Source organism: Saimiri boliviensis, chromosome 3 (assembly GCF_048565385.1).
Source record: "Saimiri boliviensis isolate mSaiBol1 chromosome 3, mSaiBol1.pri, whole genome shotgun sequence".
NCBI classification, from domain to species: domain Eukaryota; kingdom Metazoa; phylum Chordata; class Mammalia; order Primates; family Cebidae; genus Saimiri; species Saimiri boliviensis.
In genome coordinates this window covers 19836870-19859676 of record NC_133451.1, presented here as the reverse complement: position 1 = coordinate 19859676, position 22807 = coordinate 19836870, and the positions used below count along the sequence as shown (strand labels likewise).

The window sequence follows — 22807 nt, the reverse complement described above, 5'->3', positions numbered from 1 at the left end:
GAAATTAAAACTATGTCACAAAGTGAAACAAATTTTCTGCAGCCAAAAACTACACAATTAGACACACCCAGTAAGTATTCCATTTTATGGAGCTATTGTTAGTGCAGTATAGAAGTCAGAATGTTAGACCCAGGAGTTAGACAGATGGACAAGTGTTCACGTTCCTGATACTGCCACTCACAAACTCCATGTATCTCTACCATTAATTTCCTCTGCTATAATCTGGCTTTCATAATATTTTCTGCCGCAGTTGGGACTCTTACGAAGGTTAAATGATGTAACGTTTGTAAAGTACTTGACATATGGAAGTTTCTTTTTGTTCTTATTGTTGTTAGAGCATTGTATTTTAAGCATTATTTATCTTTATCATTTCTTAAAGCAAGAACATGTTCAAGGTGATATTTAGAGGACATTTTTGTTCCATAATTTAATTCTTGTTCTATTGTTAATCCTTCCCCATTTGATTATACATTTCACAAGAGCAAGAACTATGTTTGTTTTTGCCAATGCCAAATAGGTACTTAATTAATGTTGTTGAATAAAACATTACATGATGATATCACTCCTTTACTAAAAAAAAAAAAAAAAAAAAAAAATCCTTCTTTTTCTCCCTATTTCACTCTGAGTAGAAGCCAAAGCTCTTAGAGTGGACTATGAGATTCTGTAGGATTTTATACCAAGAGAAAATAAATAGAATGAAAAGAAAACAAGCGATTTTTTTTTCTGAAAAGTCCTTTAAAACATGTTATTAAAAGGTGTTATGGAAAGGTCAGGTGATTGGCCAGTCATAAAATGAACAGGGTAGCCTAGACTATACCTAAGAATATATACTAGTTACTGTGGGTGACATTGGAGGAGTGGAAAGATTTAACACATAATGAATACTCCAGCAAGAAAATAAACTTTATAATCCCAAATTTTATTGAGAATCAATTTGTAAATTTCATTTGTGGTCTCTTGCCGTCAGAAAAATCAACCTTACTCAACTGTTGCTTGCTTTCTGATCTTAAAGACACGATTGGCTTATCCCAAAGGAAAGTTTGAAGTTACAATACTTGATTGTTTAAAACGCTTCAACTAGTCAGGCACAGTGGCTCATGACTATAATCCCAGCATTTTCGGAAGCTAAGATGTGTGGATCACTTGAGGTCAGCAGTTTGAGACCAGCCTGGCCAACATGGTGAAACCTCATCTCTACTGAAAATAGAAAAATTAGCTGGGTATGGTGGTGGGCACCTGTAATCCCAGCTACTGGGGAGGCTGAGGCAGGAGAATCATTTGAACCTGGGAGGTGGAGGTTGCAGGGAGCCGATTCCACACCACTGCTCTCCAGCATGAGTGACAGAGCAAGAATCTGTCTCAAAAAGAAAAAAAAAAGGCTGGGTGTGGTGGCTCACACCTGTAATTCCAGCATCCCAGCACTTTGGGAGCCCAAGGTGGTTGATTACCTGAGGTCAAGAGTTCGAGACCAGTCTCAACAACATGGTGAAACCTTGTCTCTACTAAAAATACAAAAATTAGTCGGGCACGATGACAGGCGCCTGTTAATCCCAGCTACTTGGGAGACTGGGGCAGGAGAATCTCTTGAATCTGGGAAGAGGAGGTTGCAGGAGCTGAGATTGTGCCACTGCACTCCAGCTTGGGTGACAGAGCAAGACTCTGTCTCAAAAAAAAAAAAAAAAAAAAAAAAATATATATATATATATATATATATATAAATATTATGTTTGTTTATATATTATATATCAATACTGATAATATATTTATATATTATCTATAGTAATAATAAATATTAATATTCTAAAATAATATTTCTATGTGCAATATAGAAATATTAATATATTAATTATAACAATATGTTTATAATATATAAATATTGATTCATTTATTATATAAATATATTATGTATTATTAAATATATTAATATTAAATATAATATATGCAATGAATAAATCAATATATTATAAATAAATATATTAATACAAGATAAACATAATATGTGTATTATTTATGTATATAAATATAAATATATAAATAAATAAATGTAAAAATACAAAAATAAATGTGGGTTATTTGTGTTAGCTTGAGGAAAAGAAATAATACAGTAGGTTTAGGTTTAATTAATGTTTGTAATAAAATTATTATTAAAGAAACAATTCTCGAGTTGAATATGGAGGATGCTTTATTACTGCTATATCTCAAAAGATACTGCTGTCATTTTGGAAGATTCCTTTTTGTTTTTGCTTTGGATGCTGAGCCATAAACCTATCTCTCCCAGTACCCACTGGGTAAGGGAGGAGAACCTTAACTATATACATATAACCTTATTTGACCCTCCTAACCAGCCCAGGAGTCAATAACGGCTGATATTATTATTCTTCTCATATACAGGTGAGGTCAAAGAGGCAAAGTGGCTGGGTGACATGGCCTATGTCTGTAACCCCAGCACTTTAGGAAACTGAGTAGGGAGGACTGTTTGAGCCCAGGAATTCAAGACCAGCCCAGGCAACACCCCAAGACCTCATTTCCATGGAAAAAAAAAAAAAAAAAAAAAAAAAAACTGGGGCATGGTGGTGTGTTCCTGTAGTCCCAGCTACTTGGGAGGCTGAGACAGGAGGATCACTTGAGACCAGGAATTTGAGAATGCAGTGAGCTCTAATCAGCTGCTACACTTCAGGCTGGGCAAAAGATCGAGACTCTGTCTCAAAACAATGAAAAAAACAAAAACAAATCCAGAGGCTCAGTGATGTCATTACATTTCCAAAGTCTTACAAACAAAAAGTGGCAGTGCTTAGATTCAAACTACTTATTCCTGAACTCTAAAGCGCTAAATCCTTCCACCATAAATGTTAGCTTTAATGGGCTGTCAAATACATTTTTTGTTTCCTATTTCATCTTCTAATTTAGCTCTTTTTAAAATATCATTTATTTTGGGTTTTGTTTTTGTTTTTTGAGACAGAGTCTTGCTTTGTCACCCAGGCTACAGTGCAGTGGTGCGATCTAGGCTCACTGCAACCTCTGCCTCCCAGGTTCAAACTATTCTTCTGCCTCAGCCTCCTGAGATGGGACTACAGGTGCCCGCCATTAGGCCCAGCTAATTATTGTTTGTTTGTTTGTTTTTGTTTTAGTAGAGATGGGGTTTCACCATATTGTCCAGGCTGGTCTCAAACTCCTGACCTTGTGATCTGCCCACCTCGGCCTCCCAAAGTACTTTTGGGAGGGATTATAGGCGTGAACCACTGTGCCCAGCCAATACCATTTTTTAAAATGAAATTGCATTATTTACATTCTATACAGTGCTATGAAGTGTTCATTTAGTCAATGACCACACATTAGTTTGTGCAACAGACTATACTGGCTGATAATATTGCATGATCATATAATCTACCATTTAAACAAGAACAGTTTTGAACATGAAAAGGGGGTATAAACTATGGGGTATTAGCACGACTCTCACAAACTGGCAGTGTCTTGGATGAAGTAAGAGGTCTTGTCACCCTATTTATAAGGAACTCCAGATAATTTCCAAACCTCCACACAAATAATAGCCCTGTAGAAGTAGTTTGTTCAGAGAAGCAAAGGAAAATCGGGGTTCCATGATCAGTCTTAAAAGATGCTAAGGAGAATTGATTCATTTTCCATGTTGTTTTCTGCTGGTATTCTCTGGCTAGTTCTTCCAGTAGAGCAGAGAGGTGATATAAACACACTTAGTGGGAGCTTTAGGAAGCACTGCAGCTTTTGACCATCCAGTTGTTTGCTAACATTTCCCTCAGACAACATACAATAATTATTCTGTACTCAGCTGACCAAAACTGTCTCTAAATGTTTTGTGAAGGATACAGTCAACACCAAGGTAAACAAGATTAAACAGGATCTTGCCTTGATTGAGAGACTGAGTCAGGAGTAGAGATAGACAGGAACAGAGCAGAAAAAGAGAAAGGAGAGGCACAAACAGAGGTATAGAAGAACAATGAAACAGAGAGAGACATGAAGCCAGAGAAACTCAGGGACAGAGAAGAGGGAGACCAAGAGACAAAGATAGAAGCAAAAAAAAAAAAAACAAACTAAGAAAGAGTGAGACAGAGACCAAGGGAGACAGGGAGAAAAACAGAAAGGCTGACAGAGAGGCTAGAATTCATTTTATGAGAAACAAGAGTTATTTAGGTAGCCTCTCTAAGAAGACTCAAATATATTCCGTGTGCATTTGGAATCTGTAGATCATTTTCAGCAAATTCAAGCACCTTCTAGCTATCTTCTTCTGACAACCTAATTGTTTTTCAATCAAGCAAAACAAAACAGGTCAATTAGGAAGGTCATTTTCTGCCTCCAAAATTCAAAAAGTTACAAAATGAAATGTAGATATTTTCTTCATATTCAGTCACCAACAGTGTTGTTTCTTTTCTGAAAAGTGAATGATTTTGTTTCCGGATTCATTCATGTCCCTACAAAGAACATGAATTCATCCTTTTTTGTGGCTGTGTAGTATTCCATGGTGTGTATGTGCCACATTTTCTTTGCCCAATCTATCACTGATGGACATTTGGGTTGGTTCCAGGTCTTTGCTATTGTAAACAGTGCTACAAGGAACATATGTTTGCATGTGTCTTCATAATAGAACAATTTATAATCCTTTGAGTTTACCAAATACCGCATGTGCTCACTTATAGGTGGGTGAAGAACAATGAGAACACATGAGCAGAGGGAGGGGAGCATCACACACTGGGATCTGTTGGGGGGTCCAAGGGAGGGACAGCAGGGGAGTAGGGGGGTTGGGAAGGAATACCATGGGGAGAAATGCCAGATGTAGGTGACAGGGGAATGGAGGCAGCAAACCACTTTGCCATGTATGTACCTATGCAAAAATCCTACATGATCTGAACATGTACCCCAGAACACAAAGTACAGTTTTTTTTAAAAAAGTGAATGATTTGGGGCTGACTGCAAGATCCAATAACAACTGCATGATTGGGCAGTAAGAATTGCTACCAGCATATGAACCCCAAGTTATCTGGGGCCTTGTGTTTTCAGAAATGAATTTGAAAATACCCAATATATGAAATACGCTGTGTTAGTTATTAATAAATATGGTAAGATACCTTCTCATCTTACGTAGGTATTTTTGCTCAAATATATCTCTAATGATATCTTCCCTGGCCACCATATTTAAAATTATATCTTTCCCCACCCTATTTCTTACCCCTGTCCACCAACAGACGTCTCTAGGCCCTATCCCTGCTTTCTATGTGACATACTTTATAATTTGCTATTTATTTTAACTATTTTTTCTTCCCTAACTATAGTGTAAGGTATGCTAAAATAGGAGTTTTGGGCTGGTTCATTCAGTATAGTATTGCCAGCATCTGAGACAGTTCCTAGTACATACTTAGCACTCAACAAATGCTTTTAAATGAGTTAATTCATAACCAAACAGAATCTTCCCCTCAAGGAATTTGGGATTTATTAAGAGAAATGGACAAATAAATTCTACAATGTCATAGGTATTACAGTAGATGTAGATAAGCAGGGATATTTTTTTCTATGTAACCACTGTGTATTTATAGTCCTACAAAGAACATCATTTATAATGCTTATTATACATATGTATTTACATATATATATATATATATAATAAAGAATGCTTTTTTGATAAATAAGTAAATATTTATGAGATAAAAAGTAATTAATTTTTAATCTCTTTTTGTATTGCTTTGTTTCATGGTCCTTAAAGTGTTAGTATACTAGTAGTCTGGTTTGACTTCTAGATGCAAAGATACGGGAGTTGACTTAATTTTGAATGTTCTCATTAGGCTCAGTAGCTTATGTAGCCAATTAACTAAAGATATTAACCTGTCCATTGTAGGTGGCAATACGTATTAACTTAATAAATTAATAAAAGCAGAAAGTGTTTAGTCTTTGTGAGGGTAAATGTCCTACATACTAAGGCAGTTTGGAGATTGATTCACCTTTACCATCAATTTTCTTTTAGTGTGATTGGCTGGGGAATTCAGTCCACCCTCCCCGCTCCATTCTGTCAGTATTATCCTTTGTAGAGTGCCTTCACACACAGCTGTCTATTTAGGGGACTGCTTCACACACTGTGAGGAAGCACAGATATAAATTCTAAATGCATCTGCTAAATACAAGTAGCAAATCTGCACATACTGAAAAAATCATATAAGGTATATAGTCTGATTTCATGCTTTCAATAGCTAGTGACTGAAGGCTTTATATATTAAGCACTGTACAACATACTAGGAATACAGTGATGAATAAGAAAGATATAGTTTCTGATTTAATAATATGGTAGAGTATAATTTTACGATCTTATGTGTTTTTCTACTCATCCCATCTACTTTTTGCTCCTCTCTTCCTCTGCCCTGGATTTCTTTTAAATTAATTAAATATTTATATATTTCATTTTAATTCCACTATTGGAGTTTATATATATATATATATATATATATATATATATATATATATATATATCTGTTTCCCTTGTATCTAGAGTTTCCAGTATGTCTCCTTCATTTATTACAGACTATTTTGATTTCATGTGGTACCACTTCATGTAAAATGTAAGCATTGTACATTAAAATTCCATTGACCCTCCCCCGACTTTTAAGTTATTATTGTCAGAAATCGTACGTCTACAAATGTCATAAACTCCACAATACTTTTTTGGTGTTTTAAACAAAGTAGGAAAGAAAAAAAAGGATAGTATATTTATTCACATATTTTCAAATTCCAGTGCTATTTCTACCCATAGGGTCAGGTTTCCATATTATGTCATTTAACCTTGCCCTGTGGACATTCCTTTAGCATTTCTTGGAATGCAGAGCTTTTTGCTATAAATTATCACAAGTTTATTTTACCTGAAAATATCTTTATTTCAACTTCATTCTCAAAAACATACATAAAATTCTGGGTTGATAGTCTCTGTATTCCCCTGAGAACTTTAAGGATTCTATTCCATTGTTTTCTGGTGTTTCTGCTGTTTTTGATGAAAAATTGTTCTTACATTATTTGACCCCTGTGTCTGCATGTCCTTTTCTCCTCTTCTTTTTAAAGCCTTTTCTCATTTTTAATTTTCAGAATTTTTGCCTACAGTTATGTGTGATTCTTCTTTTATTTATCTTCCTTTGATTCAACAGGTTTCATTTGTACTTTAAAACACATTTGGAATATTTTGGTCATTATTGCTTCAACATTTTATCTCATGTCTCATCATCTTCTTTAATTATACCTGTTTGGACTTCTTGATATGATACACAGATGAGTAAAGCTCTATTTTTAAATCTTTTTCTTTTTGTATTTTTAGTAGAGACAGGGTTTCACCATGGCCAGGCTGATCTGAAACTCCCGACCTCAGGTGATCAACCTGCCTCTGCCTCCCAAAGTGCTAAGATTACAGGTGTGAGCCACCACACCCAGCCTTTCAATCTTTTTCTATTATTCAGATTTCTTCCATTTCATCTCTAGTCAAGCTCATAATCCTTTCTTCAGTAGTTCTCAATCTGCTGTTAAGTCCATTTAATAAAGTTTTCATTTTAGAATTTTTATTTCTAGTTTTCATTTAGTTCCCTTTGTAGTTTAATTTCTCTCTTGAAATTTTTCACTTGTTTACTTATTATGACTATCTTTTTCTTTAAAGTCACTTCTTACAAATTCCAACATCTTTGCTGTCTAATGTCGTTTTTATTGACTTCTCTTTTTTTCTTGATTATGGGTCACACGTGGTCTGCTTCATCACATGTCTGGTAATTTTTTTTTTAATACTACAAGGTATGTTATTAGGATACATTGTAAGGAGTTCGGATCATGTTGCTTTTCTTTAAAATATATTGAATAGTGCTTAGAAGGCATTCCACAGTTCAGCAACATCTTTGGTCTTTCTAGCTTTAGGTCTGTTTTTTGTTAGGATAGGTCAACTTTGGCTGTTACCTCAGTGACACACTATGGCCCTTACTCTAGGGAATTATTCTTACTCCCTAAATGGTTTTTCTGAGCTATCAGGGCAATACCAGAGGTGCTCGATGCAGTTTTTTTTTTTTTTTTTTTTTTTTTTGGAAGGGTGGCAGAGATAGAACTCTCACAATTTATAGCATTCCAGAACTACATGACTTGTGTTATTTCATTTCATTCTCAGCCCTGGCTACTATTATAAACCCTTACCCTGAGCATACATATTCCAGCCCTTAGTCAATAACCCATATTTAATTTCACACAAATTTCCCAACCTACCAGCTACTCACAGAATACAAACACATATACATCAATTTTCTCTTTGCTCTGGCCTACAAATTCCAGCCACTTCAGGAGCCTGGAACTCTAATCTCTGCCACTTCAGCTCAGTGACTATCAGCTCCATGTCCCTGACCTATGGAAGGAACATGTCATGTGAGAGATGGGAAAGTTCTTCTTCAAAGTTTATATCTTAGACTACATTATAAGGAGTTACGATCTCTTGCTCTATGGCCATTATCTGCTATTAGCATAAACATATACCCATGTATATATATTCTCTAAATCAGCTACATCTTAAATCAACTACCTTGACTCATTCCAGCATGTCTGAAGAGAACTGTGCAAGCTCCAAACCCTGGTACATGCTGTTCCTTATTTGGAAACCCTCCTGACCTTCTCCTGCCTAGCTTCATTTTATTTCTGTCTTCTTCCTTGTCTTCTTTCCACTTACCTATTCAGGAAATTTCCAAGTTTTTAGCCAATTGGGTCAAACATAGAATGTGAGGTCTCATTCCGGCCAATGGAAACTGGACACAGCAGTAAGGCGATTGCGTCAGATTATGAAAGTTATAAATGTTCCTGTCTCCTCTGTTCAGGTGTGCTCTTGTGGTAAGACTGCCAGGGAGTGGCATCCTTTCTGCAGGAAGTAAACTAGCCTTGCTGAGTGATCCATTGCCTCAGTGTGGATTTTTCCCAACAATATACACCTGTTTCCAACATGTCACAAGGCAGGGAGAGCCAGGACATTTGTGGAGCATACCTCTTGGGTTTTTCTTCTCTCAAGCATCACAGTATCATGTTGCTTATTGTTGAATTCTTGCAAAGAGTTGCCTCATGTAGCTTATCCAGTTATATTATTCCTTACAGTGGTATAGCATATACAATAACATTTATTCTGTAAAGGCTAGGAGTAGAAATCTTCCATCTTCCATTTTAGAAGAGGAAACATGTCAAATATGTAATTTTATCATTAATTGTTTTCATTGTACTTGCTATGAAGGAGAAACATAGAAAACTATGGGCATCTGTAATAACTGTTCATAATCTAGTTTGGTTTGCCGTATAAGGTGTTCCTCAGAAGGTTAACATTGAACTGAAATCTCAGGGATGAACAAGCATTAACTAGAGAAAGAGAAAGTAAAGCAAACGTTTAGATTCAGATAATGGCATGTGAAAAGGCCCTGAGAAAGTGGGGAATATGGTATATTCAAATAAGCGAGAAAAAAGATTATCTAACATTTGTTGGGACTGCATTATGTGACTGTCACTATGCTAAATGCTTTATGTATTATTTCATCCGATCCTAACTTTTTGAAGTAGATACCGTGACCCGCCCAATGGGTTCGTTTTGTCTGCTGACCAGATAGAGTCAATTTATCAAGACAGGAAAATTGCAATTATGAGTTTAATTCATACAGAGCCAGTTGAGCAAGAGATCCAGAGTTTTATTATTCCTCAGATCAGCCTCCTTGAGAATTCAGAGGCTAGGATTTTTCAAGGATAGCTGGTGGACAAGGGAATGGTGCTGCTGATTGGTTGGGGATGCAATCTAGGGGTATGGAAAATGGTTCTCATGCTGAGTCTGCTTCTGGGTAGAGTCACAGGACTACTTGGCAGGTCTGGGTGAAGCCATTCATTGTCAGAAATGCAAAAACCTGAAAAGATCTCTTAAGAAGTCAACCTTAGGTTCTACAATAATGATGTTATCTGCAGGTGTAATTGGGGAAGTTGTGAATCTTGTCACCTCAGGAATAATGGCTGGTAGTAGTTTATGGCTATACCTTAGCAAAATTTGGGCTCCTTTCATCCTCCTAACCTGCTGGTCTTTCATTAGCTTTACAAAGGCAGTGTAGTTTTGGGAAAGGGCTATTATCATTTAAACTATAAGCTAAATTTCTCCCAAAGTTAGCTTAGAGAACAGGGGAGGGAAGGAGGAGGTCTCTCTTCTCTTAGGCAAGTTGGAGACACAAGAGGGAAAGTTGGCCAGAGGAATGTGAGCTTGAACTGAGTTTTAAAGGCTTCACGAGGCCAGGCACAGCAGCTCACACCTGTAATCCTGGCACTTTGACAGGCCATGGTGGCTGGATCACTTGAGTTCAGGAGTTTGAAACCAGCCTGGCCAAGATGGTGAAACTCTGTCTCTACTAAAAATACAAAAATTAGCCAGCCATGGTGGCATGCACCTATAACTCCAGCTACTTGAGAGGCTGAGACAAGAGAATTGTTTGAACCCAGAGGTTGCAGTGCACTGAGAATGCGCCACTGCACTCCAGCCTGGGCAACAGACTGAGACGTTATCTCAAAAAAACAAAACAAAACAAAACAAACAAACAAACAAACAAACAAACAAAAACGCTGCAGGGGATGCAGAGGTTGAGAATTGGTGAACAGCTGACAAGACAGAGGACATAACCTGGCAGGAATTTTTGAAATGGCGTAAAGGGGAGGAGCAGAATGCTTGTATGGGGAGCTAAAGTAAGACCCTTATGACCCAGAAGAATTTACAAAGGAGAGAGTAGATGTTTTCATCCTTCCAGAAATGGAAAACAAAGAAGCAAACTATAGGGTCTGTTTTATGTAAACTAGATTTATTTTACAAGTTTAAAAGGAGGGAAACATCACACATGGGGGCCTGTCAGGGGTTAGTGGTCAAGGGGAGGGAGAGCATTAGGACAAATACCTAATGCATGCTGGGCTTAAAACCTCAACAATGGGTTGACAAGTGTAGCAAACCACCATGCACATGTATACCCATGTAACAATCCTGCATGTTCTGCATGTGTATCCCAAAACTAATATTTAAAAAAGCTTACTTAGATACTAATCTAGGAAATGAATCATCTTTAGATATTCAAAGTGAATTTGTTTACTCATTTGCCAGACATTTATTGACCTTCTGTTATGTGCTAGACGCCCAACCAGCAGTTGATAAGACATTTCGTACCATGTAAGGGTCAATGACAGAGGAGGGTCTGCTTCGTGAGTTCTGGCAAAGGCAGGAAGGACGGCACATCATCCAGTAGTGGATGGCCCAGAAAACAGGCAGAGTGGTTGAAAATGCTGTCCGAGACTCAGGCAGAGCCAGATTATACTTGGGGTCCTTGATAGAAAAATAACATGAAGCTTTTAGATCAATCAAAGGAATAATCTTATTTAATTTGTATATTTACTACTTCGTTTTGTCACCCCACCCTGCACACACACAGGAGTTTAGCCAGTGGACACTGTTGGTGGGTGTAACAACCCCAAAGGAAACTAAATCAGTAGACTGTGGTCAGGACTTTTTTTATAATTTCAAGATAAGAATTAGAAAAGCAACAAGTGATTCATTTGCCAGATTCATGTTATAAAGATGGTACAACCTCAGTTTAAATTGGTTTCTGTGCTTTATCTTTGACACCTTTCGGACTGATTGGGGGCAGGCAAGTTACCTATCAACATGACATCCAAGCGTCTGAGACCTCAGGGTGTGTAAATTGATGCTGACTTGGATAGCTGGCTCCTGACACCATAAGTTGTTTTACCAGTTTGCAAGCTCACCTGTCTGGCTGTTCCTGGTTTTTCTTGAGTCATCTCCAGTGATCTGCTGTCACACATACTGCTCCGTCTATTCCTGGGTTAATGTTTGACAAACTCGTCTTGCTTCTTTCAAAATTACACTGTTTGAAAAAGTTCCATTCATTAGTGTCCACATGTAAAAAATGGGCAAGATTGTCACATCTCTGGGCATGTCAGTATATGCTAATGAAGCTGCATATTAAGGACATTTATTTTCTCATTTTCAGGAAGGCAAAGGTACTAACAGGTGATTGTGGTGTGAATGATTTATGAGAAGCATCTATCTCTGCTATAATCAAAGATGGGGAGCAATAACAGAAAACTGTCATGTGGGCCCTTAGTGCTGGTTTGAACATTGAAATTTCAATCCAGTCAACTCCTCTGGTGATACTTGTTTTATCCCTGATCTAAGGGCCAAGAAAAGCCACCAGATTTAATTTTGCCATTCAATAGATATATTTTGCGATTCTGCTTTCACTTGTTAATCATTGTTTTCAATATAATATTTAGGGAAAAAAAAACTAAATGAGAAGAAAAACAGAAACAAACATTCTTTTTGTTCCTTTTGGGGTCCCAACCCACTGCTTGTGATTGCCTGGGTGGATGGCTGCATCCCCGATCCTACCTGCCTGGCTTCTCTGATAAACCCCACAGCACATCCTGTTTCTCCCTGCAGACAGCATTAACAGAACTGACCCTGTATCTTCTAGGTTTCCTCTACGCTCAGAACAGCACCAAGCGCAGCATTAAAGAGCGGCTCATGAAGCTCTTGCCCTGCTCAGCTGCCAAAACATCGTCTCCTGCTATTCAAAGCAAGTTTGTTTTTTTTTTTTTTTCCTCCAAAGCTCTTGTTTGTTTTGTTTCTTTAGGTCTGCATGCACTGCACTTCTCTGCTTCTACAAAAAATCAATATATAATATTCTACAAAACCAACTCTGTTGATGTACTTGTGTTTACCTAAATACCCAGGAGAACATTTGGGCAATTATGAAGCATTTTACATTTAGCAGACTGAGACAGCACAGTCTTAGTGACAGGAGCCTGTGCTGTGGAACACCGGGACATTTTTTGTTGGATCTGAAGGATTGGGACTAAGTAACTCTAGAAATTCCTATTGTTTGACTTGTTAGCAGAGCCGCTGGACACTTTTACCGTGTTACATTGTACATTGTTTGACTCTCATGCACTGCATGTGTAATTTAGACACTGCCAAAATTCAGAAATATCACTAGATTAGAAGAAATATTACCAAGTGTCAAACATTCAAATAAATGTAACTTTTCTTCTTTGTTCATTCTCTCCCTGTATCAGTCAAGATTCTCTAGAAAAACAGAACCAATGCACAAATGCAGAGCATACATGAAAACATATATACATATAATATAGACACATACATGCATAAACACACATGCACATATGCACACATGCAAACATATGTAAAGGGGCTTAATTGAAGGAATTGGCTTACACAACTGTGGGGGCTGGCATGTCTGAAATTCATAGAATATGCTGGCAGCTGGAAGCTCAGGAAGGATTTGATATTACAGTTTTGAGCCAAAATTTCTTCATGAAGCATCAACTGATTAGATGAGGCCCACACACATCATTAGGGTAATCTATGCTTAACTTAATGTCAACTGATTATAGGTGTTAAACACATCTACAGAATACCTTCACAGCAACACCTAGATTAGGGTTTCATTAAATAACTGTGTACTATAGTCGAGCCAACTTGACATATAAGGCTAACCATCACACTCTCCAGCTTCTCTTTCTCTCCTATTTTGAGGCATTCTTAAAGAGTAGAAAATAGAAGATATCTAAGAGAAATCCTAAATTTATTTTATAAAGATGCTATATAACTTAGAATGTACATTTACAAATATTCTCTGTGTACAAACATTATTTTATATACAATTTTTTCAAGCATCAAACAACTCTCAGAATTAGAGAAGGTGGTGTTCTTTGCTAGTGAAAAAAGGGAATATTAAAAAGCTAGGTGGAATGCCCTAGGTATTGGGGCTATAACTCATATCTCCACCTACTCTCTTTTTATAATGCTACACCATTTTGTAGGAACTTGGATTCAATTAGTGATTTAAAAATATGAATGCCCTAAAATTTCATGCGTCTCTACCACACAGGTGAGAAAATATGGAAAGAACCCTAAACAGTATGATACATTCAGTGAAAAGGTCTCATAATAGAATAGCAGTTTGTTTCAATGGCACTGACCAAAGGTGATATATCAAAATAATAAGATTTAATTAATTCACTTATTCATTCAACAAATATTTATTATCTGTCACTTCCTCCTCCTTGCACTGGGAGGTAGAGCAGTGAATAAAACAGATTTAAAAACAAAACAAAACAAACCCTCTTCTATTAGAGCTTACATTATATTCTGTGAGGAGAGGAGGCAGAACTAAATAACTTTCCTTAGTCATAATCCCATGTGCAGACAAAAATTAAAATGATAGTTTAGATACATTGCTCTGATTTTTTTTTCTTTCACTGCACACACATGCACACCATCTCACAAATAAAACATAACGTCCCTGGCCATAATCTAGACAAATGCCAGAGCCCTAATCCTACATGACATTGAAGCTGCAGGCACTTTTATTGCCACTGTTTGTCAGAGATTGTTGGTTATTAGAGTCATTGCTTTTCTCCTTTCAGGTTGGAATGAAAATTGCCAATTTATCAGGTACTCACTGAAAACATAGTCATTTGTACAATGTAGACAGGTGAAATGTAACTTTCAAGTAGATCTCTATGTTCAGGTAAAGAAGAAGAAAATTGTCGTGTTTTGCTAGCACTCTTCCTCCATCAGCACCTGATAAAACCATGCCCCCAAATAAGTGGTCACGGAGAATGCAATGTAATTTTCAACTAAGTGTGGGGGAAAAGGATGTTTTGAGGGGGAAAAATAGAAAATGCTAAAAAAAATTATCAGAATGACTTTAAATCCTAATGGAATTGTATAGAACTGCCTGATACTGAACCTAAGCTAGACTGAGCCTATGATTTGTAAACCCCGTAAGTCTCCCATCTCCTCCTCTTCCTCCTTCTCCTTCTCCTCCAGGGCTGGAAAGGTGAATCGTTTGTTTATCATGTTTGCAAGAGTCTCTTATATTCAGAACAGTCATTCTGAAAAGTGCAAAGAAAGATAAGAGCCCACACATACATGTGTGCCCCCCCACACATAATCTGCTACTTTGAAGTAACTACAAATAACTAGTAATACATTTGTTCCTGTTAATGTATGTGTACTAATGATATCATATCTATACCAAATTTTTATTATTTCATTTACATGGTATACTTCCATAAATATCAACCCTATTATTAAAACTTTTGTAAACATCATTTTTAATGGCAAGTATATAGCTCTAGTATAATGTATTTGATCCCATTTTCTGGCTTTGGATAATAAGATTTTTCTGCTTTTTACCTCCCACTCTTAATATAGATAGCACTGTGATAAATGGCTCTGTGTATATATCTATCTGTGCTTTTAAAGTCACTTTCCCCTAAATTTCAAATTATTGGATTAAAGAACTGATTTTTCTGAATACAAGCTTCCCAATGTATATTAGAAAATTTTTCCACAAATTGGCCTTTGAATGTTTTTCAGCACAGCATACATATTTCTTCTTGAGTCTTTCTTTATTTAGGCATAATATTCTCAATACTTAGAAATTATATACCCTTTATAGCCATTCGTTAAATACGGATTTAAACTATTAGTTCTAGTGTTTGTGCCCCAAATGAAAGCATTAAAAGAAACAGCACAGCACAAAGATTTTCTGCTTGAAGAACCATAGACATTCTTAAATGCTTGAAAATTAAATGTATTTCTCATTTTTAAAAAGTCAAAGGCAAACTTATAAGTCCCAAACTACTGTTAAAACACATATCTTGACTTTGATGTTTAAGAAGGCTGTTGGACAAATACCAAAAAGCCTCACCGTCTTGGAAAGGTACCAGGGAGCAACACACGTGGTTCCAAAGAAAGGAGGTGGCAGATCTATGCCGTAGCCAATGGCCTTCTCCCATTGAGCCACCTGACTGGCAGCTGACCAAGAGTAGTAGATATGCTCTAATGAGAATTGATTTAGGTCTTAGACTGTCTTCCTCCTGACACCAGTATTTGCTCAACCAGAGTAAGAAATGAGACAGCGATAGAGGTGGTAATGCCCGGGCTGTGAATGAGGAATTGTCTTGTTCACACTTTTGACCTATCCCACTGTCCCTTAGGCACCCAACTGCACACAGCTCTTTGGACACTCAGCCCAGGATGCTGATGAATGCTCAGCCAGATGTGGTATCCTAATCACCATCACTCTGTAGCACTCACCCTGAGCTTCTTATATCATTCATTGGCATCAAGAGCTGCCCAGTTGCTGAAGTTGGAATCTTCTCTTGCCTTAATGATCCCCCACCCACCATCTTATTGGCTATGAAATTCTGGTCAGTTTTCTCCCTGAATATCTTTTCATTTCACCTCTTCTTTACATCTCTTGTGCTATAGCTCTGAGCTGGCTCATACCTTCATTATCTTTTCCAAGAACTATCGAAAGAGGCAAAGGCAGGCACTGTGGGTTTTAGCATCATCCTGGCATGTGTTTGAATTCCTGTTGTGCCTCTTACTAAACAAAATGCCTGTTAATTATTGTAAACTTATTTATGTAAATACTCTGCCTCTTAATTTCTTTATTTGGTCATTCATTCCACAATATTTTTTAGAGACCATAGAGAGCAGCCATGATACTAGGCACTCACTTTCTAGTGAGGAGTAGAACACAGTTCACTACTTTTCTGGAGTTTATGTAGGAAGAGAGAGAATAAACAAGAAAAAAAAAAGATAATCTTGGGAAGTGCTAAGTGTTATAGCAGAAGTAAACATGTGGTAATGTAATAGAAAGGGAAGATATCTTGACTGGGTCAAAGAAACCCTCATGGACGAATGTCTTTTAAGTCCTTAAAATAAAAGGAAGCCAGTAATGTGAAGGTCTGGAGAGTGTTCTGTAAGGAGGAAAGGAGCATGGTTTATTGGAGATATACAAAAAGATGATTACGATTATCAGAAAATGGATTGTCATGGGAACTAAATAAGGTAATCCATGCAAAGTATTTAGTATAGGAAATATTTGAGCATGAATCAATGACAAGTATGAACTCAGCTGATTTTACTGACTACCTTCTTAGGTATGTACATAGAATGACCAAAAAACTGAGGCACAGAGGAAAAAAACAAATGCCCCAATTGGCAGAGCCAGAATTCTGACTCCACAGCCTGCTGTCTTCATCACTTTAGCAGGTGAGCTGCACTGATGACCTCTGATATTGATTGAGGAAGCTCTTATAGGTCTGCAATAGCCACTGTTTTTCCTAATGTAAATCTTCAAATTGGAAAAAAAAAAAAAAAGAGAGAGGGAGAGAGAGAAAACATTAGCTCTGGCCTTTTCCCTGCAGGAGGGTAGGTTTTACATCCCCAATTCACAATTGAGATAGCTATGGCCTGAAAAGGTTATAATGATTTGAGCAGAATCCCACAACTGAGAAGTTGAATAAACAAAACCTTATACCAAAAAGAACCTTACTCCACTGATACAGATACACTTACTGCCTGTAAGATATGAGACTGTCATACCCCTAGAAGAAGACTTACTGGAAAAATTCAAGGAGAGAGAAAGAAAATTTCATGGCATTGGCACATAAGAGGGCCACCTGGGCTAGATGGTTCCTAAAGAAATAATCATCCTCTTTTAAGTGATTTACAGCATATCATAACAATAGTAGTAAAAATAATAGCCTACTATAAGGAATATAGGCTATTTTAAATATGAATAAACTGAGGACTAGAGAAGGGAGATTATTTGCTCAAAATCACAGAGCTACTGAAAACAATTAAAAAGAGAAGCTCAACTTCAAATCCAGTATTCTCCAACATTGAAATTTTATGATTTAGTATCAGTCAAAGTCCTGGAAGGAAACAAAAGGCATATTTAAATATGCCAACAGGGGAGAGTTGAATGAAGGGACAATTTGCAAAGGTATGTGCAGGGTTTCTTGAGCCAAGAAGACTGTGAAACATTCTGCGTTAGCAAGAGTGAAAGTTTTCATTTCTAGGTTGATGGTAAAGCCATAGCTATAACTGTAACAATAAGAGAGGGCTCTGGTCCTTGGATAAGAAATGCAGCTATTGTCAAAGAGGAAGCCCAAGTAATAAGTACCACAACCTCCTTCTTTTCCTCTTCTCCAGTGGCCAAATCAATGGGAAGTCAAGAGGGCAAGGAGTTCAGATAATATTGTCCACAAAGGTCAGGCTTCCAACACCATAGCAGAGTTTAGAAAGAAGGAGGCTAACACATGCCTGTAATCCCAGCTACTCAGGAGGCTGAGACAGGATAATTGCCTGAACCCAGGAGGCGGAGGTTGCAGTGAGCCGAGATCACGCCATTGCACTCCAGCCTGGGTAACAAGAGCTAAACTCCATCTCAAAAAAAAGAAAGAGAGAGAGAGAGAGAGAGAGAGAGAGAGAGAGAGAGAGAGAAAGAAAGAAAGGAGACTAAATGATGGAAGATGCTTTCCTGACCTGTAGATCTTAGGAGCCAGGTGTTGTAGCCTACAGGATTGGTGACAATGCTTAGAGTCAGTCACATTTAAAGTCAGTCAGACTTAGAGTCCATTTCTCTTGAAAGATTTCTTCCCAATTCCATGACATCTTGAGGCTGACAACTGGCTCATGAATGTACATTGATACTGAGTAGCTATTCATAGGATTAAGGAATTTAACTAGCTACTTTACAGATGACTTAGTGTCAAGAAATTCCTAGCTACTATATTTTATGTAAGCACAATTTTTTTAAAAGAAAACAATCATTGCTGTCAAATCCGTGGCTATACATTTTCATTGAATAACTTTGAGTAATTCATTTTATCTCTCTATGCCCACGTTATTTTACCAAAGAATGAAGTAATCATTTTCTTTATTTATTCAAGGGACATTATTTGATAAAAGGTACTTATTAGATAATGGTCAGGAAATAATACAAAAGATAAAACATTCAACACTTGATTATCTGTGTATTTATATGTGTTCATGTTTTATCTAAATTTGACTCATAACAACATCTACCCAGTACCATCTCAGTGCCCTCATTCAATCAAAATAATTGATTCACTAAATTAGAGCTTCATTCCAGGGGATTTTGTTTTTGATTTGAGCAGAAATGGGAGCATGAATATGATAAGGTTATTGCGAGGCTAGACCACTCATCAATAAGCCACCATCAGTACATTGCCTTGCATAACTACAAAACACAATTTCCTAACTGAATTTCAGATTTTTGGCATCAAATATAGCATAACATTTCAGTGTGCTTTGTTTTTCCTGGTAACATATTGATCACAGAAATTTTTAGATGCTTCTCTTGGCAGAGAACCCATCAGCATTTGGCTGTTAGAGGATTTGTTTGCAAAAAGTGACTTGGACTGCCAACATGTTGCCAATTAAAAATACAAGAGTAACCTCCAGGATTTTTTTTTAATGTTTAACCTCTGACGGTTAATTAGTCTTACACTAACTCCTTGGTGAATTTAGCTAAAGGCTCTGACCTAGGCGTGTAGTCAGAAAAATCCGTGGAACGACAGAGGCATAACCCATGAATGTAAATTTAATTTTTACTATTTCTTAATAGAAAGCAAGGTTCCTGAAATTTCATTAAGGCCAAAAAGTGTTATGTTATGTTATGTTATGTTATGTTTTTTTTTTTTTTTTAAAATGAACTCGATATGTTTAATAAAGCTTGGTATTACCAAAATCGCGGTACAAACATCAAGTCACACGCCCACACGACAGAATTCCATTTACAAAATGTTCCTCGGGAAGCCTCCACTGGGCAGTGCCCAAAGAGAGCCCGACCCAAGCCTGGGATCTCTGGGTGGGCAGAAAAGGTGAGTGCAGGGGTCCGGGGTGGAGGGGGAGGATCTTGGGCTAGGGGAAGGAGGGCAGAGAGGAGGGAAAGTGGAGAAAAATGCAGACTCAAAGCGGTCCACGTAACAGCTCCAAAAGAGCTAGCCGGTGAGATTATCACAATGATACAGTCCAAGTGTTATGTTCAAAATCTCAGATGTTTTTTTTTTTTATTTAACAAATATTAAGCAATTACTATATACCTGGTACAATTTTAAGTGGCTTGCACAGTATAACTAATTATATCCTAAAAATAACTCTGTAAGATGGACACAATTATACCCATTTTACAGAATAGGACACTGAGGCATGAGGGATTATTTTATTGAATCACATAATCAGTAAGAAGTATGGGAGTAGGGAGTAGGAGGAGGGATTGAACACAGCAGTGAAGCCACAAAGTCTCTGTACTTGACTAATTCTCTAGTTAAATTCAACATTCTGGTCAGTCTCATGAAAAAAAAAAAAAAAAAAAAAAAAAAAAAAAAAGACTAGATCTTTTTCCACTTACCTGTTGAACATAGGATACTCACATGCAGCTCATATTGTGCAGAGAAATGGTAGTAGCCCCTTGAATGAGTTGTTTTCTTCTCTCTGGGCCTGAATCTCACCATCCATGAATAAGAAATAGAGCCTGTGCCCAAGTCTCTTTCCAGATCTAGCATTGCAGGAGCCATTGAGATGGCATTAATTATTTCTGGCTGTGACAAATGGTGGCAGTTTAAAAGCTAACACAGATTTCCTCCTTTCATGGTATTTCACTATCCATGAAAGGCAGAACATGGGAAACATTAGAATCTCCATTTGATCCAGCTGTAATACCAATTGGCCCTATCGTTTTGATGTTGGCTATGTATTTTACCTATCAGAATATTTGTTTCTTATATTTATATAGACTATTAGAAGTTTTAAAATTCTTTTTCTTGAATATCTCATTTCATCTTCATAAAACTCCTGTGATAATAGCAGATCACAAGGGTTATAATCTCCATTTTCCAAACTAAAAAAAAAAAAGAAGAAGAAGAAGAAAAGAAAAATTAAGTGGCTTGCCCAAAGTCACTGGCAATTTAGGGAAAATTTGAAAGGGGTGTGTGTGTGTGTGTGTGTGTGTGTGTGTGTGTGTGTGTTTTCCTGGTCCATTATATATCTACCAGAGATCGTTATTAAATCACACATAGGTTTTAGTATCAGAGAGCTATTGGTAGGAATGTCAGGACAGCTGTTTTCTGTTGACAAATTTAATGGATTTCACTTCAACATGGCAGACATTTATGGAGCACTATTTGAAAGGTAATCATTCCAGGCATAGGGGAACACACAGATCACTACATCTTAAGATTGACTTTGTACTGAAATAAACAGACACGTATGTAGATCACTCTGACACAACGAATACAAGGAAAATGCTGTGAATGCTATGAGAGGCAAAAGAAGAGAGATACTAGAGTTAAGAAGTTGATCATGATAATTTTGGGATTAGCCTATTTGGTTCATATCCTCATTCTATGACTGACTAGTTATAGAAACGTTAGTTAAGCTACTTATCCCTTCTGGGCTTCAGTTTCCTCATCTGTAAGGTAGAAATGATAGCAAATAATCTGCGAGTTTGCTCAAAGGATTAATGAGCATGTATAGTGTCCTAACAGTTGCTGGCTAGTAAGTGGTCAGTACATGTTGGCTGCTTTTGCTATTATTCTCCATCTACTACGATGATCACAACTTCTGTAGTGATATAGGTGAAATTCAGTCTCACCTAGGTGCACTTCACAAGTGTTAATATTTCAGCAGGGTCCTTTGGAGAAGAATCATCATTTCATCAGAGAAATAAAAAGGAGGAGCATTCTAGGTACTTTAAAAGATAAAGCTTAGACAGTCAGGAGGGGCAAGAAGTATGGAAGAGAAGCAGCTAGAAAGGTGATCTGGGCCAAATTGTGAAAACTTCCCTGGGTGCTATGCTGAATTCACTCTGCAGAGAGGCAATGGAGATTTTAAGTGAGGTTTTTCAATTGAGGAATGATTCTTTGTCTTGTCTGGCATTTTGGGATGGCTAGTCAGCCAAGAATAGAAGGAGCTAGACATGAACCAAATTTTAGAAGGGATGATGTGAACTTGAAGTTACAGAAAAGACTAGCAAAGGATCAAGAACAATATTTGAAGACAAGAGACAGACAAGGTGTCAAAAGGAATAACCAAACTTAGTGGGATATTGGCTTCTGAATCAATGAACCAACTGAAACTCAAAATGATAAAATAACACCAAAAATAAATCAGAAGACAAATTTTTGAGAGAGAAAGAAAAAGAAGACAGGAAAATTAGTTGGAAACTGCTTAAAAAGTCTATGTGAGGCAGTATCAATACCTAACACTTGATAATAATGCTATTTTAAGCCTGAACAATTACTGTTAATATTTACTGCAAGCCTATGAGGAAGGTAAAATTATAATCTCCACTTAAAAGAGAAAACTAAAGAAATTAAATCACTCACCCAGCACCTAACAATTATGACACATCAAAGCAGGGACTTCATTTTCAATAATGTAATACCAAAGCTTAGTGTCTTCACTACTAGACTTCCCTGCCTACAAGAGATGACAGATGTCTAAACATATGGCAATAGTGGTGGAAGGGAGAAGATAAATTTGAAACACATGGTGAAGGTGTACATAATTGGAAATATTGAAAAACAATTTGTGGTATTGAGTGAAAGGTAGGAAAGAGATAAAGAGACTCCACCAAAATGATAATGATGAAATTTATCAACATTAGAAGCATAGAGGGAAGGCCATGAAGGCAAGTTCGGAAGAGGTGATAATTTTATGTTAGGCATCTTGGCTTTAAATGCTCAAATAACACAAATTTTTGAAACAAGCGTCACTGTTGATTAGTGTATCTTTTGTTTTTTCAGGTTACCTATATGATTCAATCTTTTGCTTCCCACTTGATTTTTACACTTTTGTTACTGTTAATTTGGGCTAAAATGGGTGGAATGATGACTATTTAACAAAACACTGTGTAGAATG

General features: G+C 37.0%; 1 protein-coding gene across 6 annotated transcripts in view; it reads left to right on the top strand.

Moving 5' to 3' along the window:
• KCNIP4 (potassium voltage-gated channel interacting protein 4) overlaps nucleotides 1-22807 on the top strand; it is a 1209336-nt gene that overhangs the window by 1057312 nt on the left and 129217 nt on the right. The window contains exon 2 of one of the 6 annotated variants that reach the window (XM_003927475.4): nucleotides 12513-12614. The exons of the other annotated variants lie outside the window; for them this stretch is intronic. Coding sequence (XP_003927524.1) covers nucleotides 12513-12614 — 102 coding nt within the window. The remainder of the gene's footprint in view (nucleotides 1-12512; nucleotides 12615-22807) is intronic. 6 annotated transcript variants of the gene reach the window in all.